The 18897-nt window shown below is 39.9% G+C and overlaps 2 protein-coding genes across 5 annotated transcripts in view; one reads left to right on the top strand and one right to left on the bottom strand.

The window, feature by feature from the left end:
• The window catches only part of iqsec3a (IQ motif and Sec7 domain ArfGEF 3a), a 96532-nt gene extending 91743 nt beyond the window's left edge, over positions 1-4789 (top strand). For 2 of the 4 annotated variants that reach the window (XM_071501563.1, XM_071501561.1), the window contains one exon: positions 1195-4789. In XM_071501563.1, the coding sequence (XP_071357664.1) occupies positions 1195-1254 (60 nt within the window). In that variant the 3' untranslated portion in view covers positions 1255-4789. Of the gene's footprint in view, positions 1-1177 lie in introns of all 4 variants that reach the window. The other 2 variants (XM_071501560.1, XM_071501562.1) reach the window with 1 other exon arrangement.
• A 1109-nt stretch (positions 4790-5898) lies between these two features.
• Positions 5899-18897, bottom strand: slc6a1l (solute carrier family 6 member 1, like). The gene is made up of 15 exons (XM_071501551.1): positions 18614-18897; positions 16128-16518; positions 15169-15300; positions 13987-14087; positions 12648-12757; positions 12400-12532; positions 10528-10662; positions 10329-10432; positions 10122-10246; positions 9483-9595; positions 9163-9294; positions 8681-8783; positions 8277-8377; positions 7101-7268; positions 5899-6959 (listed from the first exon to the last, which is right to left on the bottom strand). The coding sequence occupies exons 2-15, from the start codon at positions 16366-16368 to the stop codon at positions 6864-6866; spliced, it is 1794 nt and encodes a 597-aa protein (XP_071357652.1). The 5' UTR covers positions 16369-16518; positions 18614-18897; the 3' UTR covers positions 5899-6863.

Genomic DNA, 18897 nt, shown 5'->3' with positions numbered 1-18897 from the left:
GATATTATTGATAAGCTTAATTTGGTGGAATTGGGTTTGACAACCTAATTGTTAAACATGGCTGCGGTGTGAATGTTACTATAGTACGAAGCCTCACAAAGTTCTGTGAAATAAGCACAATGTGTTTAAATGCAGACATGAGCACCATGTGTGAAAAGTAAGAAAAGTGTGTTGGAATGTTTTCCATGGGGACAACATGTATGTGCAGCAGACTTTATTCAGGATTTAGCATGGAAATGGAAACAGCTGTTGGGGTGATACGGTGGATAAACATTAAATCCCCCCTAATGCTGAGAGTGTTCTACATTAGGTTTCAATTTAAGTATATTTAGGTGTATTCATAAATAATCTAACCTCATTTAAAGTGACTAACACTAATGCTAACCATAGTTAACCATTAACATTTGATAAAAGTAAAAAATGGTATGCCTATATGTGCTAAATACTCCTTTTTTTTTTTTTAACAATACTGTTGTTTTTTTTTAAGAAATACAGTGTAAGGTAAAGTAGAGGGAGACTTCAAAAAAGATTTAAAGCAAAGATACAATAAGGAACACAGCAGAAAAAAAAATGTTAAGGGAAGGGAAGAGAAAATAGAGAGATGAAACAAATGTAATATCTGGAGGTTTGCATTCTGATGAGTGTTGCCTGTGGACGTCTGTGGTTGTCAGTCTGCTCACCTCCACTCCTCCTCTTCTTCCACTTCTCCCTCTTCTTCGTATGACCCTCGTCTATGTTCTGATTATCCCGACTCCCCAAGCCTCCTCGTGTCTGCTGTCACCATAGCGCCACACAGTGGTTTGGAAGGGAGACACAGGGGCCCTCAGTGTCCCCTTTGGAACCACCGGGCCCCTTCTGTAGCATCGCACCAAATCTCTTTTCCCCATTCCCCACCACTGTTCTCCTGACCCCGGTCTAACACTGGTTTTCCCAGCATCCAATTTACACTGATCCCACTTTCTGTGGGGGTGGAGGGAGGGGAGTGTACAGTAGTCACAATGATTTTACACCTCCACCGACCCCCAACACCTAAGCCCCCACGCATGCCCTGTGTGTGTGTGCTGTGCGTTCACCACCTACCCCCCCAAAAAAAAGAAAAAGAGGGCTTGACGGATTGTAGAGGAGGAACCAGTTTTATAACATTTGATGCTGTTCTCTTGGCTGTTTTCTAAACTAGGTGTCAATTCACAACAGGCTTCAGACGTACCAGCTCAGCAGCACGGCTCGGAGTCCCGAGAGCGTGGCCCTTCTTAACCACCGGGGGGAGCTGCTTTTCCAGCAGGGGCCCCAGGGGCTAATCCAGGGGCCGGCGCCTCCACCTCAGCACCCACAGCTGCAGTCAGCGGCGAGCACCCCCGCCCACCACCTCCACCTCCAGCAGCACCACCAGCCCGCTGTCAGCATGGCTGATCTGCGGCCCGAGACACTCATCCAGTGTCAACAGATCGTCAAGGTCATCATGCTCGACAACAGCGGCCACGGACGCATGGAGGCCTTCCTCAGCCAAACGCCCACACACCACCACTACCAGCATCACCACCACAGCCACCACCAGCTCAGTCAGTCGGCCATGTCCACCCCGGTCCGCTCCCCGGACGGCTCCCACGGCAGCGACGGCCACCAGCCTCCGCTGCCTCCCCCACCTCCACCTTATAACCACCCGCACCAGTATATACCCCCAGACCCCCGCCTCAGTCTACACCGGACCCCAAGTGGCTCTCGGAGCATGGTGTAAATAGATTAATTAGTATTATTTCCCTAAAACACACACACACACACACACACACACACATATAAAATCCCACCCCCTCTCTACCTATTTAAAAGTACATAATGTACATATATACATACTGAAGACAGAGCTATAATGAAAAAATGAAATCACACTTATATGCATATATTTAAAGAAAAAATAAACTAAAAGAAAAATCAAGGTTTTAAAAGAGATAAGGAGAAATAAAGTGCATATATAAAGTTTTACTTGATTCCACATGTATTTTGAAATATTGTGTAGTTTTAACAAATTTCTATAACTTTTTGTCAGTTTTAACTCTTGCTAGAGAAAAACTCACAGATGTTCAGCTTCTGGATGGATTCCTCGTAGTTCCAGTATTCACCACCAACAACAACAACAGAAATACGTGAATCCCTCAAACCTTTTTTTTCTTTCTTTTGAATCGCTCCAGCAATGGATGGACACGCTCCAAGGACCTTCCGCGTCTGTTCGCTTTTATCATCCCAAAGCTCATGCCTACTGTGCTGTATGTGCGCGTGCGTGCATAGTTGACACTTACTGAAAAACATGTGCCAAAATACATAAGCCTCCACTAAACACTGACTTCTTTGCACTTGACTAAACACTAGGGCTAGAAGAAAAGAAAGAAAAAAAAACAAACAAAACTCCTCCTTTGCTTTCAGAAAATAGTCATTTCACGCTTTCCCCTCACGGAGCACAAAAAAATGAATAACAAAACTGATAGCTCATAAAAAAGCTATCTCCCCATTTGCACTGTTGCTGATTTATTTATGTGATGGAGAGCCTCTCTCTTCTTCTCTGCTCCCCTGGATAAAGGAAAAAAAAAAACCAAAAAAAAAAAACCCGACATCCTCAGATAAGCTGTGTTTGTCATCTGCCCCTCTGTTGTGTTGTGGCTCTCTATCATCAGAAAACACTCTCACTCAGTTGTCACTCTCCATAGATCACTCTACAGTGAAGGATGGCAGGAAACAAAGGCAACCAATCACATGGATTGTTGCCAGACCAAAAAGTCAACCCAGGATGGTTCTTTTTATTGTTGTCTGTCTTTTACTCTTCATATTTAATATTGTTAACGCTTCCCAGGAATTCTTGCCTCATTAATCTGCCTATGTAGGGAAAGTTTTCCACATGTTGAGATTGTTTGAGCTGCCGAAACTGCTGTTGGACTTTTCTAAAACTACCACAACTCAGCATTTAGATGTAATATATGTACAACGCACCGTGTGGTCATCTGTTGTTTATGAAATGCTTCTTCACTTTTTCAGGAAATCACCATGAATTTCCATGAAGATGCTCCTGCTACAAACGTTAAATGTCAAAATCTGTGTTTGTTTTAATTTGTGTGGTGCATATTCCACTTTTGTGTGTTTCCCGTCAGTGGATAAATGCAGGACTGAGTCCACCCACGAGACATCCAGACACTTTCTCTTTATGTCACTACAACTCCCAGGTTTTGTTCCAGCTCCTTGCTTCCCTCCTAACCTTTCAGTCTGACATTTTCAAAAAGGCAAAAACTACAGAGGCACACACACAGATTATATTGCAACTGCTGGCATAGATGGTATTGTTTGTGTTGTTGGCTAGCCTGCTTTAAATAAGAATGGGACAAAAAAAGAATTCATTATCTGATCTCTCTCTTTCACCCAAGCCTAGATTGTAAATATCACGTTCAAACAGTGTCAGAAAGGACAAGCAAGCTACCTTTAGCCCCTACAAAATGCTATTGCCCCGTCATGCGTCCTTCATTCTGTAACAGGTCAGTGGCCGCTGCAGCCTGAATGCGTCCATCTTTTAAACATAAGCCTCACCAGGTACTGTGGAATGGATGTTCGGTTAACTCTGCTCCCATCTGACCCCCATCTGTCTGATTTGTTGATTTATAATCATAGAGCCACTGTGGGGAGGTTTTTATCTCATCTCTCTGTCCGTTTCCACTCACAATTTCACCCAGCGAAAAGACAGAGGTTGCAGAGGAAAAAAAAAAAAACAGTCGTGTTATTCTGGCTGGAAGAGATGATGAGTGTGTGCGAATGTGTGTGTGAGTGTGACCTGCGCACAGTTGCATCCTAATTTTCCTTTAAACAGATCCGACCTCTCTTCTTCTTTTTCATCCCAGCTTTTCTTAGTATTACGTAACACAGTCAGAAGAAGTCATGCTTTCAAAATAAATGAACATTTTTACTGGCTATAAACAAACTTTCGAAGGTTAACATAATAAATTTTAGCGCACATCATCATAAGAGTAATGGATTTTACATTGATGGATGATGATTGTATGATTGCTCATTTATTTGTTTAAATCAGCTTTCAGATATAAAGTTACCCTTTTTTCATGCATGACATCAGTTCGGAGGCCGATTGAACTCTGATTCCCAAAAGTCTTGAATTTATTTGTGCATGACTGATGCAGATGAAGATGATGAAGTAATGAAAAATGATTAAAATTTATGAAGCAAATGCATTGATTTATGATAACAAACACCCCTTCAAGAGCAGGAAGTGGATACGTTTCTGTGCCTCACTGTGGCAAGTTGGACACGTCTTTCGCCGAAATGTGGCCATTTTTGTTCCCCCGTCTTTCATTGCCCTTTGTATGATTGCAGTTTTTCCTACTTGACGATGTGTTTTTGGGAGATAGATGCTGTGTGTGCACTAAACAAATATATGAGGCACACTGAAAGTCACAGGTTTATGCTTGAAAGGAAACCAATGTAGCATTTCTGGAGTGCAGCGTATGTGATGGAAGCGCAGTAGTGGCTAACTTTCATAAAGAAACTGACAAAAGGGCTCTGCCATACCAGTGCACTGCTTCATGAATGACATGTGGATCTTGTCTGGCTCTTGAACACTGTGTTTGCTTATACTAGTTTAAAAAACTGTGACAAAAAGTGGACATATTTAGGGACGGACAAGTGGAAACTGAGTGTAACAGATATAATCCATCGCTTCCCTCAGTTGACTTTGAATCCCTCTCTGTCTTTGCAGTATATCAACATGCTATTAAAGATGATTTAAGTCTATTGACCACAACCATTTGCTTTGGTTCTTGGATTTAATCAGTTCTATCAGATCTCGATGACATCAGTCAATATTATTTCAAGTTGAGTGAAAAGGATGTTACACAATTCTGGATGTTATTATGCATTACATCATGAACCACATCCGTTAACGTTTTAATTTTATACCAGAAAGCTTGATCAAAATTTACCATATGTACAGCCAGTAAGCATTTGAACAAAACAATGTTATTCTACATTTGTCATGCAACTTTTTCCAACAATGGATCACTGTGCATTGGCACATTCCTCCCATATGTATCATAGAAATGTTCTGCAACTTGCTCCACCGTCGGTCGCCCTTCCGTCAATTCAGACCAGAAAGGATACATTTCGTTTACACAGTGATGATACACCAGTCTGTGTTTGGTCCCTCCTGGGAACCCTATCGGTAGGTACTCATTACTGCTCTGACTCAGTTATCTGACCATAAGGATTTCCGCATTGACAGAGCGGCTAGGGTCTTTACAGCTGTCCATTTCTCCTGCCTCCAATATGTTGACTACAGGAGCTGATATTCACCATCTACTTTATCACTGACCTTTACAAGATAACCAACGTCACCCACTTCACCCGTGAGTGGTCGTAATGTTTGGCTCATTGCCGTATGTGAAAAAGGTAACTTGTAATCATGAAACTTATCACCAACTTTGTAGTTCCTCACAGCTCTACTAACTACTAAATGTTTCAGTGTCTTTCAGCTCATTGTGTTGGTTTTCTGAAACACAGCTTCACTGTTTTGGTTCAGTCACGCCATATTCAGCAACAGGTAGACACACAAAAACTCAAGAACCTGGACTTTACTCCCCTATAGATTTTCCTATGAAGTTAATAGGAAATTCAATATTCTGTCTCTTACATGAATATAGAGCAGTTTAAAGCTCGATAGCACCCAGAGCAACATTCTTCTGACTGACATTTTGATAGAGATACTGTAATTGTTTTTAATTTAAGCCACATAGAAAAAAACACAGCTTCTTAGAAAGAGAAATAGAATAGAAATAAGAAATTAGCATAACTTCTCTGCCACTACACTGCTACATGCTGCAAGATGCCGATGGAAATGGAGTCACCAGATACATATTTATGTACATTTGTTTTTATTTGACATGAGAAAAGCTGGCAAATCTTACATACATGTCATTTTACATATTCCCCAAACTGACAAAACTGAGACTTTTGCACTTTCCTGTCATCCACTGTATGAAAAACACTTATTTAATTTAATTACAAAAACACATAACATCTCAATATAGTGACACAATTATATTTACAGTTTTCTAATAGCTCAATTAAACAACCCACCAAGAAGGCTAAGACTTGAGATTATACAACATAACTTATAACTTGAAGTATCTCAAAGCTGTGTTACTTGAGAAACAGTCAATGTTAAATAGCCCGTACACCTTTCATCACATTCACATTGTAATATTGTTACAAATGTTTCTTTTTGTTTTCGTTTCTCTAGATCTGGATCAGCAAAGACAAAACAAATATAGTACTATGGTCCAAGGACATATAACAGTTAATGTGATATTTACTTTATCACAGTGGCTGGCTGGTTAGGTCTTTGCACCATAAGCAAATAATCTTTGATGCATTACAATGTCCTGCTTAAAATCAAGTTTTACCAGAGTGTTTAATTCTCTGTGCAACAACATTCATTACTGTGCTAAGCTTATGAAAGAAGACAGTGATTTTGTTGAGTGGTACAGAAAATTTACACGTAGGGGGAAGATTTACATTCATAATAGTATATTGCATATATGTTATATGTACACATTGCTGATCTATAGCATAAAATTTGTAGTTAAAGATTTTCCTTCAAAAGGATTTATTCTATCTTCTAAATTTATCCAAAGTGCCTCTTCATCTTCCTCCTTTGTTTGCCCGTTTTTTTGGCACAATTTAAGATGGAGGAAAACATCATAGTAAAACACTGTACAAGACTCCTATCAGCTCAGTTGTCAAATTTTGACATTGACCACAGTAAATCCTGGCAGACAAGGGGAATGGCAGTAGGATTATTTCGACCTGAACAGTCCTGGCTAGACCGGAGCTTCGCCCACGCTCCCTGTGTGTGTGAATTCTTCATGCCCCGATGGCTTTTCATCCTCCTGGGAAGTTGTCATCCTCCGCCAACGCTGGTCAAGTGAGGAGAGTTACATCAGTGTCAGATTCGTCTTATGTGCTTAACATTAGTTATTCTGGAAGGCAAGAGTCTGGAACTGGACAGTACAAATACCCTTGAAATGACTACACATTAAAAACAGTGAGGTCAGTACCTGTTTGATGCTGCCCTTGGTGGTGCAGAACATGAAGATGATGTAGCCTGGGATCAGTACCATAGAGGACAAAGCCATGAACCAGCCAATCACTTGGCCCCACATTGGGTAGACATACTTCCCCAAGGTCAGAGGTGTCATCTCGATGGCACTGAAGGTAAACACCCCCTACAATATAAAATTAGGTTATTAATAGTCCATTTAATCTCTGGCAATCAAGGATTTGGAGGTTTGGAGTGTTTTGTTGAAAGATATCTAGGTTAAAACTGAGCTAAATTAAAATGCATACCTTTTTTAGATGTTTAGGTTATATTAAACCATTGTTAGAAACAACTGTTTTACATTATATTTAGTAAGGGCTTTGTATCACTGTCAAACGTAGTCACTGAAATTCTGTTGAAACAACAATTATCATGTTCGACATCTTGGTGTAGCATGTTAGCATGCTAACATTCGCTAATTAGCACTAAATACAAAGTACAGCTGAGGCTGAAGGTTATTCGTTTTTCAGGTATTTGCTATTCAACTTCGTTGGACAAATTCAAATTTTAACCTGATGAATGTTATTGCAATCCACACAATAGTTCTCAGGACATTTCACTTAAAACCACACATATTAACCTCATGGTGGTGCTAATGAAAAAGTCAGGGGATCTCCACAGTTGCTAGGATTCATCCTGTGGGAGCCATGAATGTCTGTACAGAATTATAATGCCACGCATCCAGTAGTTGTTGAGATATTTTAGACTGGATTAAAGCAGTGAACAGACTGACTGACTAAAAAGATTAAATTTTCTGTCAAAATTATAAACCAGATGTCTGGAGTAATCAGTGTTCATTGGGAGTGAACTGTGCTTCGTCATTTTGGCAGAATACCCATAAATTTTCCATATATATAGCTTACTTTAACATAACACTTCCTTCATCACTGTAGTAGTGGGGATATAGACATTGCCATGATTTCCCTGAGGGCCTGACAGTCCATGAGATGAAGTACAAGTCACCACATTTGCCAGTTCAACAGTATCATCAGTCCTCTACCAATTGGCATCTGCTGTAGCCTGATGGGTTCATAGATCTCCATGGGGGGGGGGGGAGAAGGAAGCAGATGCAAGAAAGCTTGACTTAGAAAAACGCATGTTGTGGAGGTCAAATCGATAATCATTCCCCGCCTACCAGGCAGATCAGCGGCGTGAAAAACATCCAGCAGAGCTTCCACCAGCCACATGGCCGATAGCCGATCATGTCTTCAATGTTCTTATAAAACCTTTCGGCTCCTGTGGCATAAAGAGAAGAGGACAAAGAGGGAGAGATAAGAACTGCAGGAAGAAAGCCGTACGGGATGAAAGAGAAGGGAAAGGCGTTTGGACAGAGTGTTATCACAGAGAGCGGAGCAGATAGATGTAATTTCCTGTTGGACAGCTATATAGGAAATCTATATGCATGATTTATTTGGTGACTAACCACAATACAGAACAGTCTCTTTTCTATCCAGATTTCAGCTTTTGTTTCACTTGGCTTCAGTCTGCACTGTTTGGTTTCATTAGACCAGTGTCAACAGTAAAAAATTGATTTCTTACCATAAAACCAAGCTATGGAGACAGTTTCGAAGAAGACGAGGAAGAGAAGACACATCCCACTGGCAGAGTAGTAATCAAAGAGCTTGAACACATACAGACCACCCTGGGAGAAAGACACACACACACACACACACACACACACACACACCTGCTTTAGAGGCTGAATATTAATATGTCTCCCCTTATTAAATAATATATGCATGATGAATGTACACCGCAGGTTGTTGTGAGATCATTTTGTGATTATGTATAATGCAGGAGGGGGTCCTTTTCCTTAGTGTCAGAAGAATGTGTGTGTGTATGTTGCATGTGTGTGTTGGGGTTTCAGACACCCTCCTTCAGTACAAGTGATGTAAAACACACACTGCAGACCTCCTGCTCTTTTTAAACATAGTGCGAACAGTCTCAATTCTTTCTGTCTCACGATAAACAACTGGGTCCAAGACGGGCATTTGATCTACAAGGCGAGGAGTGCGCGGCACCTGTGTGATGTTGGAGAAGCCGATGATGAAGGAGATGAAGCAGACAATGAGGATGAAGACCTTCTTCCTCTTCCTCAGCACCATGGGATATTCATCCATCAGAGCTGTGATGAAGCCTTCTACTGTGCAGAACTAAAACACGACAGTATTAAGAGCCAGGGTCAGGACGTACTGTAGTACCACAGTTAGAAATTAGAGTTTGTTGATTTTTCAAAGTAATTGATGTCTACATCGTCTATTAAGAACAATGGGTGAGGAAAAGGAATCTAATAGATAATACCATCCGCTCAGCAAACAGGTAATAAGTGTGCTGTTCATACCTGACTGTCCAGGCCCAGCATCATGAGCATGGAGAAGAAGAGGATGGCCCATAGTGAGGACATGGGCAGCTGGGTGACGGCCTGAGGATAAGCCAAAAAAGCCAGACCTGGCCCTAAAGACCAAGAGCAAGACATCCATATTTTAAATGATTTCATGTCATTATATTTTAGCCTACTGAAGTTTACAAACATTAACATATTTATATATCTACAATACATATACAAGCAGCGCCATATCTACCATTTACTTAGCTTTTCCCTTTTTGAGTTGCATTGAATTTGTAAGCCTTTGAAAACATTTACATTGCTGCCAGATAAGTTCACTTAAATGCGCAGCAAAGGACTGAAAGCAGGCCAATCTGTCTGAGAGGACTTGTTCCATGTAAAGGTGAAATACACAACCTGTTTAAAAACCTTAGGAACGTTTCTCTCTTGTTTGTAAAAAAGGAAACTGGTGTGTCCCAAAGAGAGAATGATAAATAAACTCCTTTGTCCATGAGGTTACAATACAAATTATGTCAATACTATATCATATACTAAATCAGTTTAAAGATCTGCATTTTATTGCACTACTGAGGTAATGTATCATAGACTGTACATAGAGAATTTCACTGTCTTACGAAACAAATAGCACGATACCTGATGCTGCTAATTCCTGCACAGGTTTCTTAGTGATGTAGGACATGAAGCCTACGATGGAAAAGATGACGAAGCCGGCGAACATGCTTGTGCAGGAGTTGATGCAGCACACTATGATGGAGTCCCTGCAGAGAGGAGCAATATGAGCAGTTGTAAATGAAAGGAGAAAAAAGAGTTTGAATAAAGCTCGTGATTTTGTGTCCCTACTTGTAAACGTCATTGTTGTAAGGGTTGTAGCTTCCCAGTGCGATGAGCGAGCCCAGACCCAGACCGTAGGAGAAGAAGATCTGAGTTGCTGCGTCCAGCCACACCTGTGAGACAACAGATACATGTGTGCCCATGTTTGTGTCTGTTCTTTAATGCCTGAACATGTTAGTGTGATATTGCATGCGTCCAAACTGTCTACCTCAGACCGGATGAGTTTATTGAAGTCTGGAGTGATGTAGAAGCGGATCCCGTCGATGGCTCCAGGCAGAGTGACCCCACGAAAGAACAGGATGAACAGCATGAAGTAGGGATAGGTGGCGGAGAAATACACCACCTGATAGAGAGAGAGAGCGAGGAAGAACAACCTTTTTTTTAGAGCATTAAATTTAGCTTATATTTCTGTTGTTTCGAAGCCAAAAACCCATGTTTGAACAACTCAGAGCAGGAGAGATAAAGAGATGAAGGACATCTTGTTGCCTCAGTATACAGAGAACGAAAAAATTGCTCAGCTGCTAAAATATCTTCATGGCTTCTCTTTGCCAGAAGATCTTACCGGAGCCTCTGCAATATGGACAGCAGTTCTGTAGCATAATAATTAGGTTTAATTGGTAATGTCCGTGAAGGGCAGGGCCATGGGGGACTTCATTTTTCTCACTTCTCTCAGATACTACACATTAAAATCCAATTATCCCTGACAGTGATTGTGTAAATGTGTTTCTGCTCACATACGTCGCTTGGACTAGCTGTAATTTAAAAAGCCCAGGCAGCAGACAGAATTTTTCTTTTCTTTTCTTTTCAATCATTTTTGCAGGTTGGGATTAAAATAATACCTTTGAAACTTTTTCCATTTCTCCACCTTAGTGAAGTGATGAGTGTGAAATGGGGTGTGGGCAGCAAAATGACAACAGATATGAACAAAGTCTCCATCAGTTTCCAAAATAAAAAAAAAGTGAATCCAATTTTATTTCAGATTATTGTTTGGAGCCAAATTATACATCCTCTGCACTCTTTTGATGTGAAATCATAATGTGACACATTTAAGTCAACAGCCAATAATTAAGAAAAGGGGATGGACTGTTACACTTGTTGGTATGATTTTGTTATCAGAAAATTCCAATAAAACATTGCCAATTAATAAATAAAATGAATAATGGTTATATTTTGATTTATTAAATAATAATGATAATAATAATAATGATTATGAGTGGGTGAGTGAATCAAATGTTATCACCACTTGACTGAAAACTGGTAAACCATAATTCGAGTCTATGTGGAAAAAGGAGGGAGGCCCTTTTTTCAGTTTCAGGACAGATGAATGGCCTGAGCAATAGTGCAGACAACTTTGCCTTGGCAGACCATCCCCGGGGCTACTGTCCCCTGAACAACACAGCTCCCAGGATCACTGGGACAGACAAACCCCTTCACCATGTTAAGGTGGTGATTCTTGGAGGATTCACTTCACTTTGTGATCAGTGAATACTGTATGTGGCCCACTGAAAAACTGAAAAAGGGAAGAGGTTTAAATGATGTAGTTAGCGAATGAAAATGCACTCTCATCAAGCCTGCGATTGCAGTTTCTTGCCTAAGGGGAGACTTCTTGACAAAACAGACTCAGTAGAAGCTCATTATTCATGTCAACTTGTGGGAGGGCCCAATGGACTAATGGGTTGATGGATAAAGGAGCTGACAGATAAACCCCTGCCTACGACTTGTAATGGAAAAACAAGGTGCTTTGAGCTTAATCCTAGCTAGTATGGCAACAAGCTCACAGTGACAGCACCTAACACTGATGTTTAGCAGGTCGAATGTTTCCCTTGTTCACCCTGACACTGAGGGATGTCATGGTTTCAACATTTGTCTCTTTAATTAGCTCCACCCATTGAGATCACACTTCCCTCCTCAGCAACTTTGTGTCTAGTAATGTTTGCATCATTAAAACTTTAATATACAAGAATATGAAAAATAGGCTTAGATAAATCAGACTGTGTAATGTAGCAGAAGCAGTCTGAGGCCAGGGAAAGGGAATTTAGAGATAAAAGAAATAGAGGAAAACTTGAGCATAGAGTCTGACCTTCCCCGTCCACTCGACTCCTTTCCAGATTGAGAAGTAGACAAGGACCCATGCCAGCGCCAGAGTGCCCACTAAGGGCCAGCGTACCTCTCCTGGCTCCTCCAGACCACTTGACAACTGGTGCATGTTACGCCTGCAGGAACACACACACACAGTGAACTCAGATGGTGATAAGCACAGATAACTTCCAGAAATTGTTTCAACACTTACTTACACATTGTTATACAGAGCATATCTTGATGACTTACTCCCAGAACTCAGTGACAGCGCTGGTCAAATTCGTGGTGTCTGTCAAACTGTAGTTGGAAAAACATTTCTCCGTGTTCCAGGGGTTATCACAGCTTTGCCAAGGCAGCTCCTGCACACACAGATATACGCATAAACAAAAAAGGCTGCAGTAGAAAAAATATGATGAAATCCCTCTCAGTCTTGTGTTCTGGATTTTAGCACAAAACAATGGTATGGAGTTTATCAGCTGGATCATGTTCCTTAAAAGACAAACCAACAAGATGAACACACAAAAAAAAACTAATTTGTGTTTTTCTTCAGACAAAAAGAAAAAAAACTGAAAAAAAAAAAAAAAAAAAATTCCATCGTGTGTCTCCTTGACTCTACACAGTCGACTGTTTCGTGTGACTCAACAGCTTCAAAGACCACAAAGACTCCTCAGAACAAAGGACACAGAGACAGACAGACAACCCATCCAACAGTGAAAATGACATTTAATGAACCCACCATGTTTTTGGCCTTCAGATAAAAACACCAAACAACAATGAACACTAGACTTTTTTTTTTTACAAAGTCTTTTGATGTATGCTTCTCAATCCTCTGTTTCCCCACCACAAGAGCCTCTTGCACAATGCCTGCAAAGTCTTTACATTTCTGTCACTGGCAAACTGGTCATGCAGAGTGATACAAAAGCAGAGTGAAAGAAGCTGCGGCAGAGAAAGAAAAGGATTGTTGTCTTTACAGTCGAGTTTTTGGATTGTTTTTATTTGTTTCAGGTTACACTCAGTAATATGTAGCAGCATCGCAGCCACAATTGTAGGAACACTGTGATGGGTTGAAGCTCCCCTAACACCAAAAACCATCCTAGTCACCAGGAAGAAAGCTGGATTTTCTGCAGGGTGTATTGTCTGAATGCAAACTGCTTATAGGGTCAGTGATCTTAAAATCTAAATCAAAATTCTCCCTATAATTAGAGCCAGATTAAATATTTCTTGAGGAAACCTGCTGGGAAAGAAGCTAAAATGACCCCGCAAAATAAAGTGTGGGTAGCATTTATTTAGGTAAGGCTGTTTCAAAGTTTCCCCACGCAGCTAGGAATAAAATCCGTAATTCATTCATAATTTATTTTATTGGTCTGAAAGAAGCCAGATTTTCAAAAACAAAAAAAAAATTACAAGTTTTTCTTTAAAGTGAAAATACTGAGGTCATTAGTGTCCTTAGTGTCCTCAGTGTAAGCTATGGCCTTAGGTGGTAGTCAAAAAGCAAAATGGTACACAACACGCACTAACTAGAACTACACCAAAATGTCAGAAATGCTTCATGTAGATTATGATTATGATTACTGATTATGTAACATACCGAACCAAAGGAGTTGAATAAGTAGTAGAGTGCCCAGGCAATGATGATAATATAGTAGATGTTGAGCCAGAAGGACAGCACCACTGCAGCCAGACCAACACCTGAAGGAGACATCAGCATTTTACAACACAGCGTCTTACAGGTCAGCTAACACGCTCTGTGAAATGCAATATGGTATGTAAGGGGCAAAGCGCAAAGGCAGGAGCTATGAGGTGACACAGAGCAGATTTCACAGTGTCACTCAGTCTGTTCATCGTAATCTTCACCATCTTCATCATTGTTATTTTGATATTTCTCATGTTTACTTGCCCTTGGTTTTGACAGTTAGTACAGAAGCAGACTCACTATCACAGTCACTATCACAGTTGCTGTCTGTGCAGGCAGGAGATAAAATGTGCTCTGCTCGAGCTCTTTGAACTCAGACGCAGTGCTATAATTGCTACCATCACATACCAGAGCAGGAAAAGATTCTTAAATTTAAAAAAGTTGAACTATTTTTCTTTCTTGCTTATGCGTTTAAGACATCATTTTAAAGATATCAACAAGTGTGATGGTGTGTCAAGTGGAAATATTGTAAAAAGTCAAGTGGAGGAAAAAAAAAGAAAGTCCTTGGGCACAGACATGTTAAAGTCCCTTCCTAGACAGGAGCAAGACACCCAGGCTGAAAGAGAATGACAAGTCATTTGTGATCACTGTTTCTCTTTGTAGTTATCTCGTCAGTTTGTGTCTCTTTGTGATCATTTTGCATCATTTTGTAGTCAGCTTGTGTCTCTTTGCAATCAGTTAGTTTTTCCTTGTGATTGTTCTGCAACTCTCTGTGGTTGTTTTGTGTCACTTTGTGCTCATTTTGTGTGTCTACGTAGTTATTTAGCACATTTTGCAGACATTTTGTGACTCTTTGTTGTCATTTTGTATGTTTTTGCTTCAGTTTATGTCTCTTTTTGGACATTTTGTTTTGCATCACATTGACTCTAATTGAAAAAAAGAAATCTTCATGCAGAGGGCTCAGGTCCAGGGTGAGAGGAGGTTCAACCACTAAAGAAAATGATGCATCTAAACTTTCTTACTAGTGGTCAAAATGAAGCTTTTTCATGACTTATAGTACTCAGAAAGGGGATCATATCACTCCACTAACAACATATTCAGTATGTCCATATCCTCCTATTTATATCAACATCTTACCTTTCATCATAGGAATGAGTTTCCACACACCCAGGCCTCCCACTGAGGTGAACTGTCCCAGAGACGTCTCCAGAAGGAAGAGAGGTATCCCAGCAAACACCAGAGTCATAAAGTACGGGATCAGGAAGGCCCCTGATGCACGACCACACACCAGATAAATCAAAAGATGTTAGGATAATGTAGATGTGCATGTCACGAATGAATTAGATTTAAAACACAGTCAAATTTGATTTAGAGTTTGTTTTTTTTGTTTTTTTTACCATTTCTATTAATGTGTCAGTGTAGTAGTCATATTGATTTAACTTGGACTGACAGCTCATTACATAATTTCACTGTGCACTGAGAATTTCCCTTTACCACCTAACAAATTACATTTCTTTTTCTTCTTTTGAGACTGAAAAAGAAATGAAATATCAATAAAATATCACAGTAAGAATGACATCTCTTTCTCCAATTTGTTACACCATGGGTTCTGTCGGAAGATATACTTTACTATTAGCATTTTATGAAAAAGGCTAGAGGACAGTCTTATTTCAAATATTACACGCCTAACATGCAGGAGACACACACTGATTTAAAAACATACTAAATACCTTATTCCTATAAAATGTATTCTTAAAAGAGCAGTTTCAGTTACATAACCTATGACATAAATCCACCTCTGACTGGCAGTGCTTTGGGTATGAGGAAAAATATTTTATTGTGGTGGTCTCTGGATGACCAAGCATGTTATCATTACAGCAGATGTCCATAAAAACTGATTCCCAGTTGTACTGTGGATCATTTCCTCTATGGTGTATTCAATGAAGTACTGAACATTTCATTTTCCTTCATTTAACCATGTAAAAATATTATATTTCCACTGAGTAACTGAGGTATTTTATCATGACATTGAACTTTAAACTGACTGGACCCATCTATACTAAAAGATCGTATGGTTCTGTCACTCATACACTTACCTCCTCCATTCTTCCCACACAGATAAGGGAACCTCCAGACATTTCCTAAACCAATGGCGTATCCCACACATGACAGCAGGAAATCGAACTTGCCCTTCCAACTTCCTCTGTCAGGCGGCTCCTCTTTTTTCTTCTTTTTGTCTGCAGGGGGCGCCACACCATCCATTTCCTCAAAGGGAATTGCTTGTTTGACCTCTGTTGGGGAGTTTAAGTCCACCGTACTCTGCCCAGTCTTCCCCATTGTGGGAACACTACAGACCAGTGGGGTCAGAAAATCACTTGGTCCTCACAGCCTGTAATAGTTAAAGTCTCTGCTCCTGGCCGGCTCAGTCTCTCACCCTGGGTTTGGATCTTGGCCGAACGGAGTCAGGGTGATGAATGTGTAGAAAAGCTGTAGGGGAAGATAGAATACAGGTGTTACATCAATTATCTATGGGTCATATTTAAAGTTTTTTGTTGTGTTTGACAGTATTTTGAAACAAAATACTTTTATTTATGGTCTTCTAGAGCCCTTTTATAGACTTGAGCAAGTGATTTACAAACCTTAAGTTGACAACTGCTTCATAAATCAGTGAGAAAATACTATCAAAAGTTCCTGCACAGGCATATATATATATATATATATATATATATATATATATATATATATATATATATAAAGGTGATAACATGATACAAAGAGGATCCAGGTGGACCTCTTGATTAGAAAGACAGTGAACCCTAAGTGAAAAAATACCTATCATACCTTTCCCAAAGCCAAAGTGATGTCTTCAAATATCTTCAAAGATATTCAGCTTATAATAATATAAAACTGAGAAAAGCAGCAAATCCTCTCATTTAAGAAGCTGGAATCAGAGACGGCTTGTGCTTGATAAATGATTAAATTAAATGATTAATCAGTCATCCAAAGAGTTGTTAATTATTTCTCTGCTGATTTCGCTAAATGATTAATTTTTCCTAGACTAATTGCATTTTGGCTTTTTTTTTAAATGCCATTGGTGAAATTACTCTTAAAATCATACTTTTGATGTGCAAGATCTGTGCATGTCTCACAGCTGGAGGAAGTTGATTTAAAATGAACCAGGCAAGCGTAATTACATACAGTGATGGTTTTTAATTTGATTTAAGGTGGTCTGTAAGGGTTTGCCAACTTAAGCCACAAAAATAGCTCAGAGCATGTACCACTGGCCACCTGCCTGCTCACATCAGGAGCAGGCGGGTGGCGCACTCCAGGTCTAATCACTACTGACACACCTCCGACTGCATCTTCCTTTCCAGTCCACCACAGTCAAGTTCACAGTGAGTCACCAAAGTACCACAAGACACAGGAAAAAAGAAAGGAACAACCCTGATGAAAATACCACTGATGTTTCACCTCATACATCTTACAATGAAACCTCTAGTTTTGTCTAGTTCTATTGTACCTTCAGTTTTATTGTAACATAAATCATAAAAAAAAAAACATATATTAAGAAAAATCATATTTAAACTTTTAAGTCTCTGGTCTCTGTGGAATAATGCAATATCTCACGCCTGAATGGCATCGCATGGTCAGGAGGTTCGAGCAATGGGAGGAAGTTATTCATGTCTGCATTGATTGACCCAGAAATCACTTCACGCTATTGCTCGAGGTTAAGTACCGACTTTTTCCTGATGCATTTCCTGAAAGAACTACTCAAACCTGACATTTTCAAGGAAATTTCCCTCCTTATTTTCTCACACAAAGCAGCTTTGAAACAGCAGACTCACACTGAGCTTTCCCACTGTGCTATTCTTTTGCATTCCTAATCGTCAACCATGTTAGCATGTTATATTGATTAAAACGTTTTCTGTGCCTTTTCTGTCGGATTCATTGTGCTCACTGTGTTTAGTAAGTATCCAAATGTTGATGTTTATTTGCAACTTCCCGTGATGAAAAGCCTTTCAACCATTCAATAGATGCATCATTTATGCCCACTAGCTTTGATGCTGTTGAAAAAAGACGAATTGTGTATTTATGCAACAGACACACGATTCATATATTCAAAATATGAAAGGGAAGTACAGTGTAATACCAAAAGTTACAGGAGGCAGACTGATCATTTTAAAACACTGACTGTGATCTTCATTACAATCAATATTGATCAAACAGATTCTCTCCCGTTATAAAATGAGTCATGTTCCATGCTGTGTAAAAAATAATCATCTTCAGTTGTGCATAATACCCTGAAATTATCAAAAACACTATCAAATTTGTTGTCTAGGTAAGTATGTGTATCTGTTTCAAAAGCAAACCAATAATATGAAACACATCACAGATTCTCTTTGAGCATGCCATCCATGAAGATTCAAAGTAAATCATGCTGTTTTTGCCAATATCGACTTTTTGGAAAAGTTTTGTCTCTCTCAACGACTACTAACAATGACTTCGGCCCAGTAATGAAGCATAACTTTTAATGATTTGTTTAAAGCAAAGGAAAGAGGAGGGAGGATGAGGTGCATCCTACCTGACAAACGTTCAAGTCCTTCCTCAGGTCATCAGCTTCAGTTCACCACGGTGGCATCACAAAGGAAAAAAAAATAAAAAATCTTCTTGTGTCAACTTTGAAAAGCTTACAGCCGACTCTCAAGGCCCAGGAGAAGCCACAATGTTCCTGCTGCCCCGAAAAGCTGATTTTGATTTTGCAGCTCTTTCCTGTACGCTGTATTTTGGAGGATCTGTAGCTGTTCCTGCAGCTGCTATCGAATGGTTGATAATAAAGTTCGACCTGTGTGTCTGCTTTGATTACTG

This window comes from Trachinotus anak, unplaced genomic scaffold (genome assembly GCF_046630095.1).
Source record: "Trachinotus anak isolate AG129_WGS33_773 ecotype Australia unplaced genomic scaffold, CSIRO_AGI_Tana_v1 ptg000018l, whole genome shotgun sequence".
In the NCBI taxonomy this organism is placed as follows: Eukaryota; Metazoa; Chordata; class Actinopteri; order Carangiformes; family Carangidae; genus Trachinotus; species Trachinotus anak.
Note: the sequence above shows the minus strand (reverse complement) of the source record. Positions and strands in the feature narration are given on the sequence as shown.

Coding starts and splice junctions, on each gene's coding strand:
- slc6a1l (XM_071501551.1), bottom strand. CDS start 16,368: ATGGGGAAGACTGGGCAGAGTACGGTGGACTTAAACTCCCCAACAGAG. Junction 15,301..16,127: donor GTGTGGGAAGAATGGAGGAG/GTAAGTGTATGA, acceptor GTCGTGCATCAG/GGGCCTTCCTGATCCCGTAC. Junction 7,269..8,276: donor TCACGCCGCTGATCTGCCTG/GTAGGCGGGGAA, acceptor TTTATATTGTAG/GGGGTGTTTACCTTCAGTGC.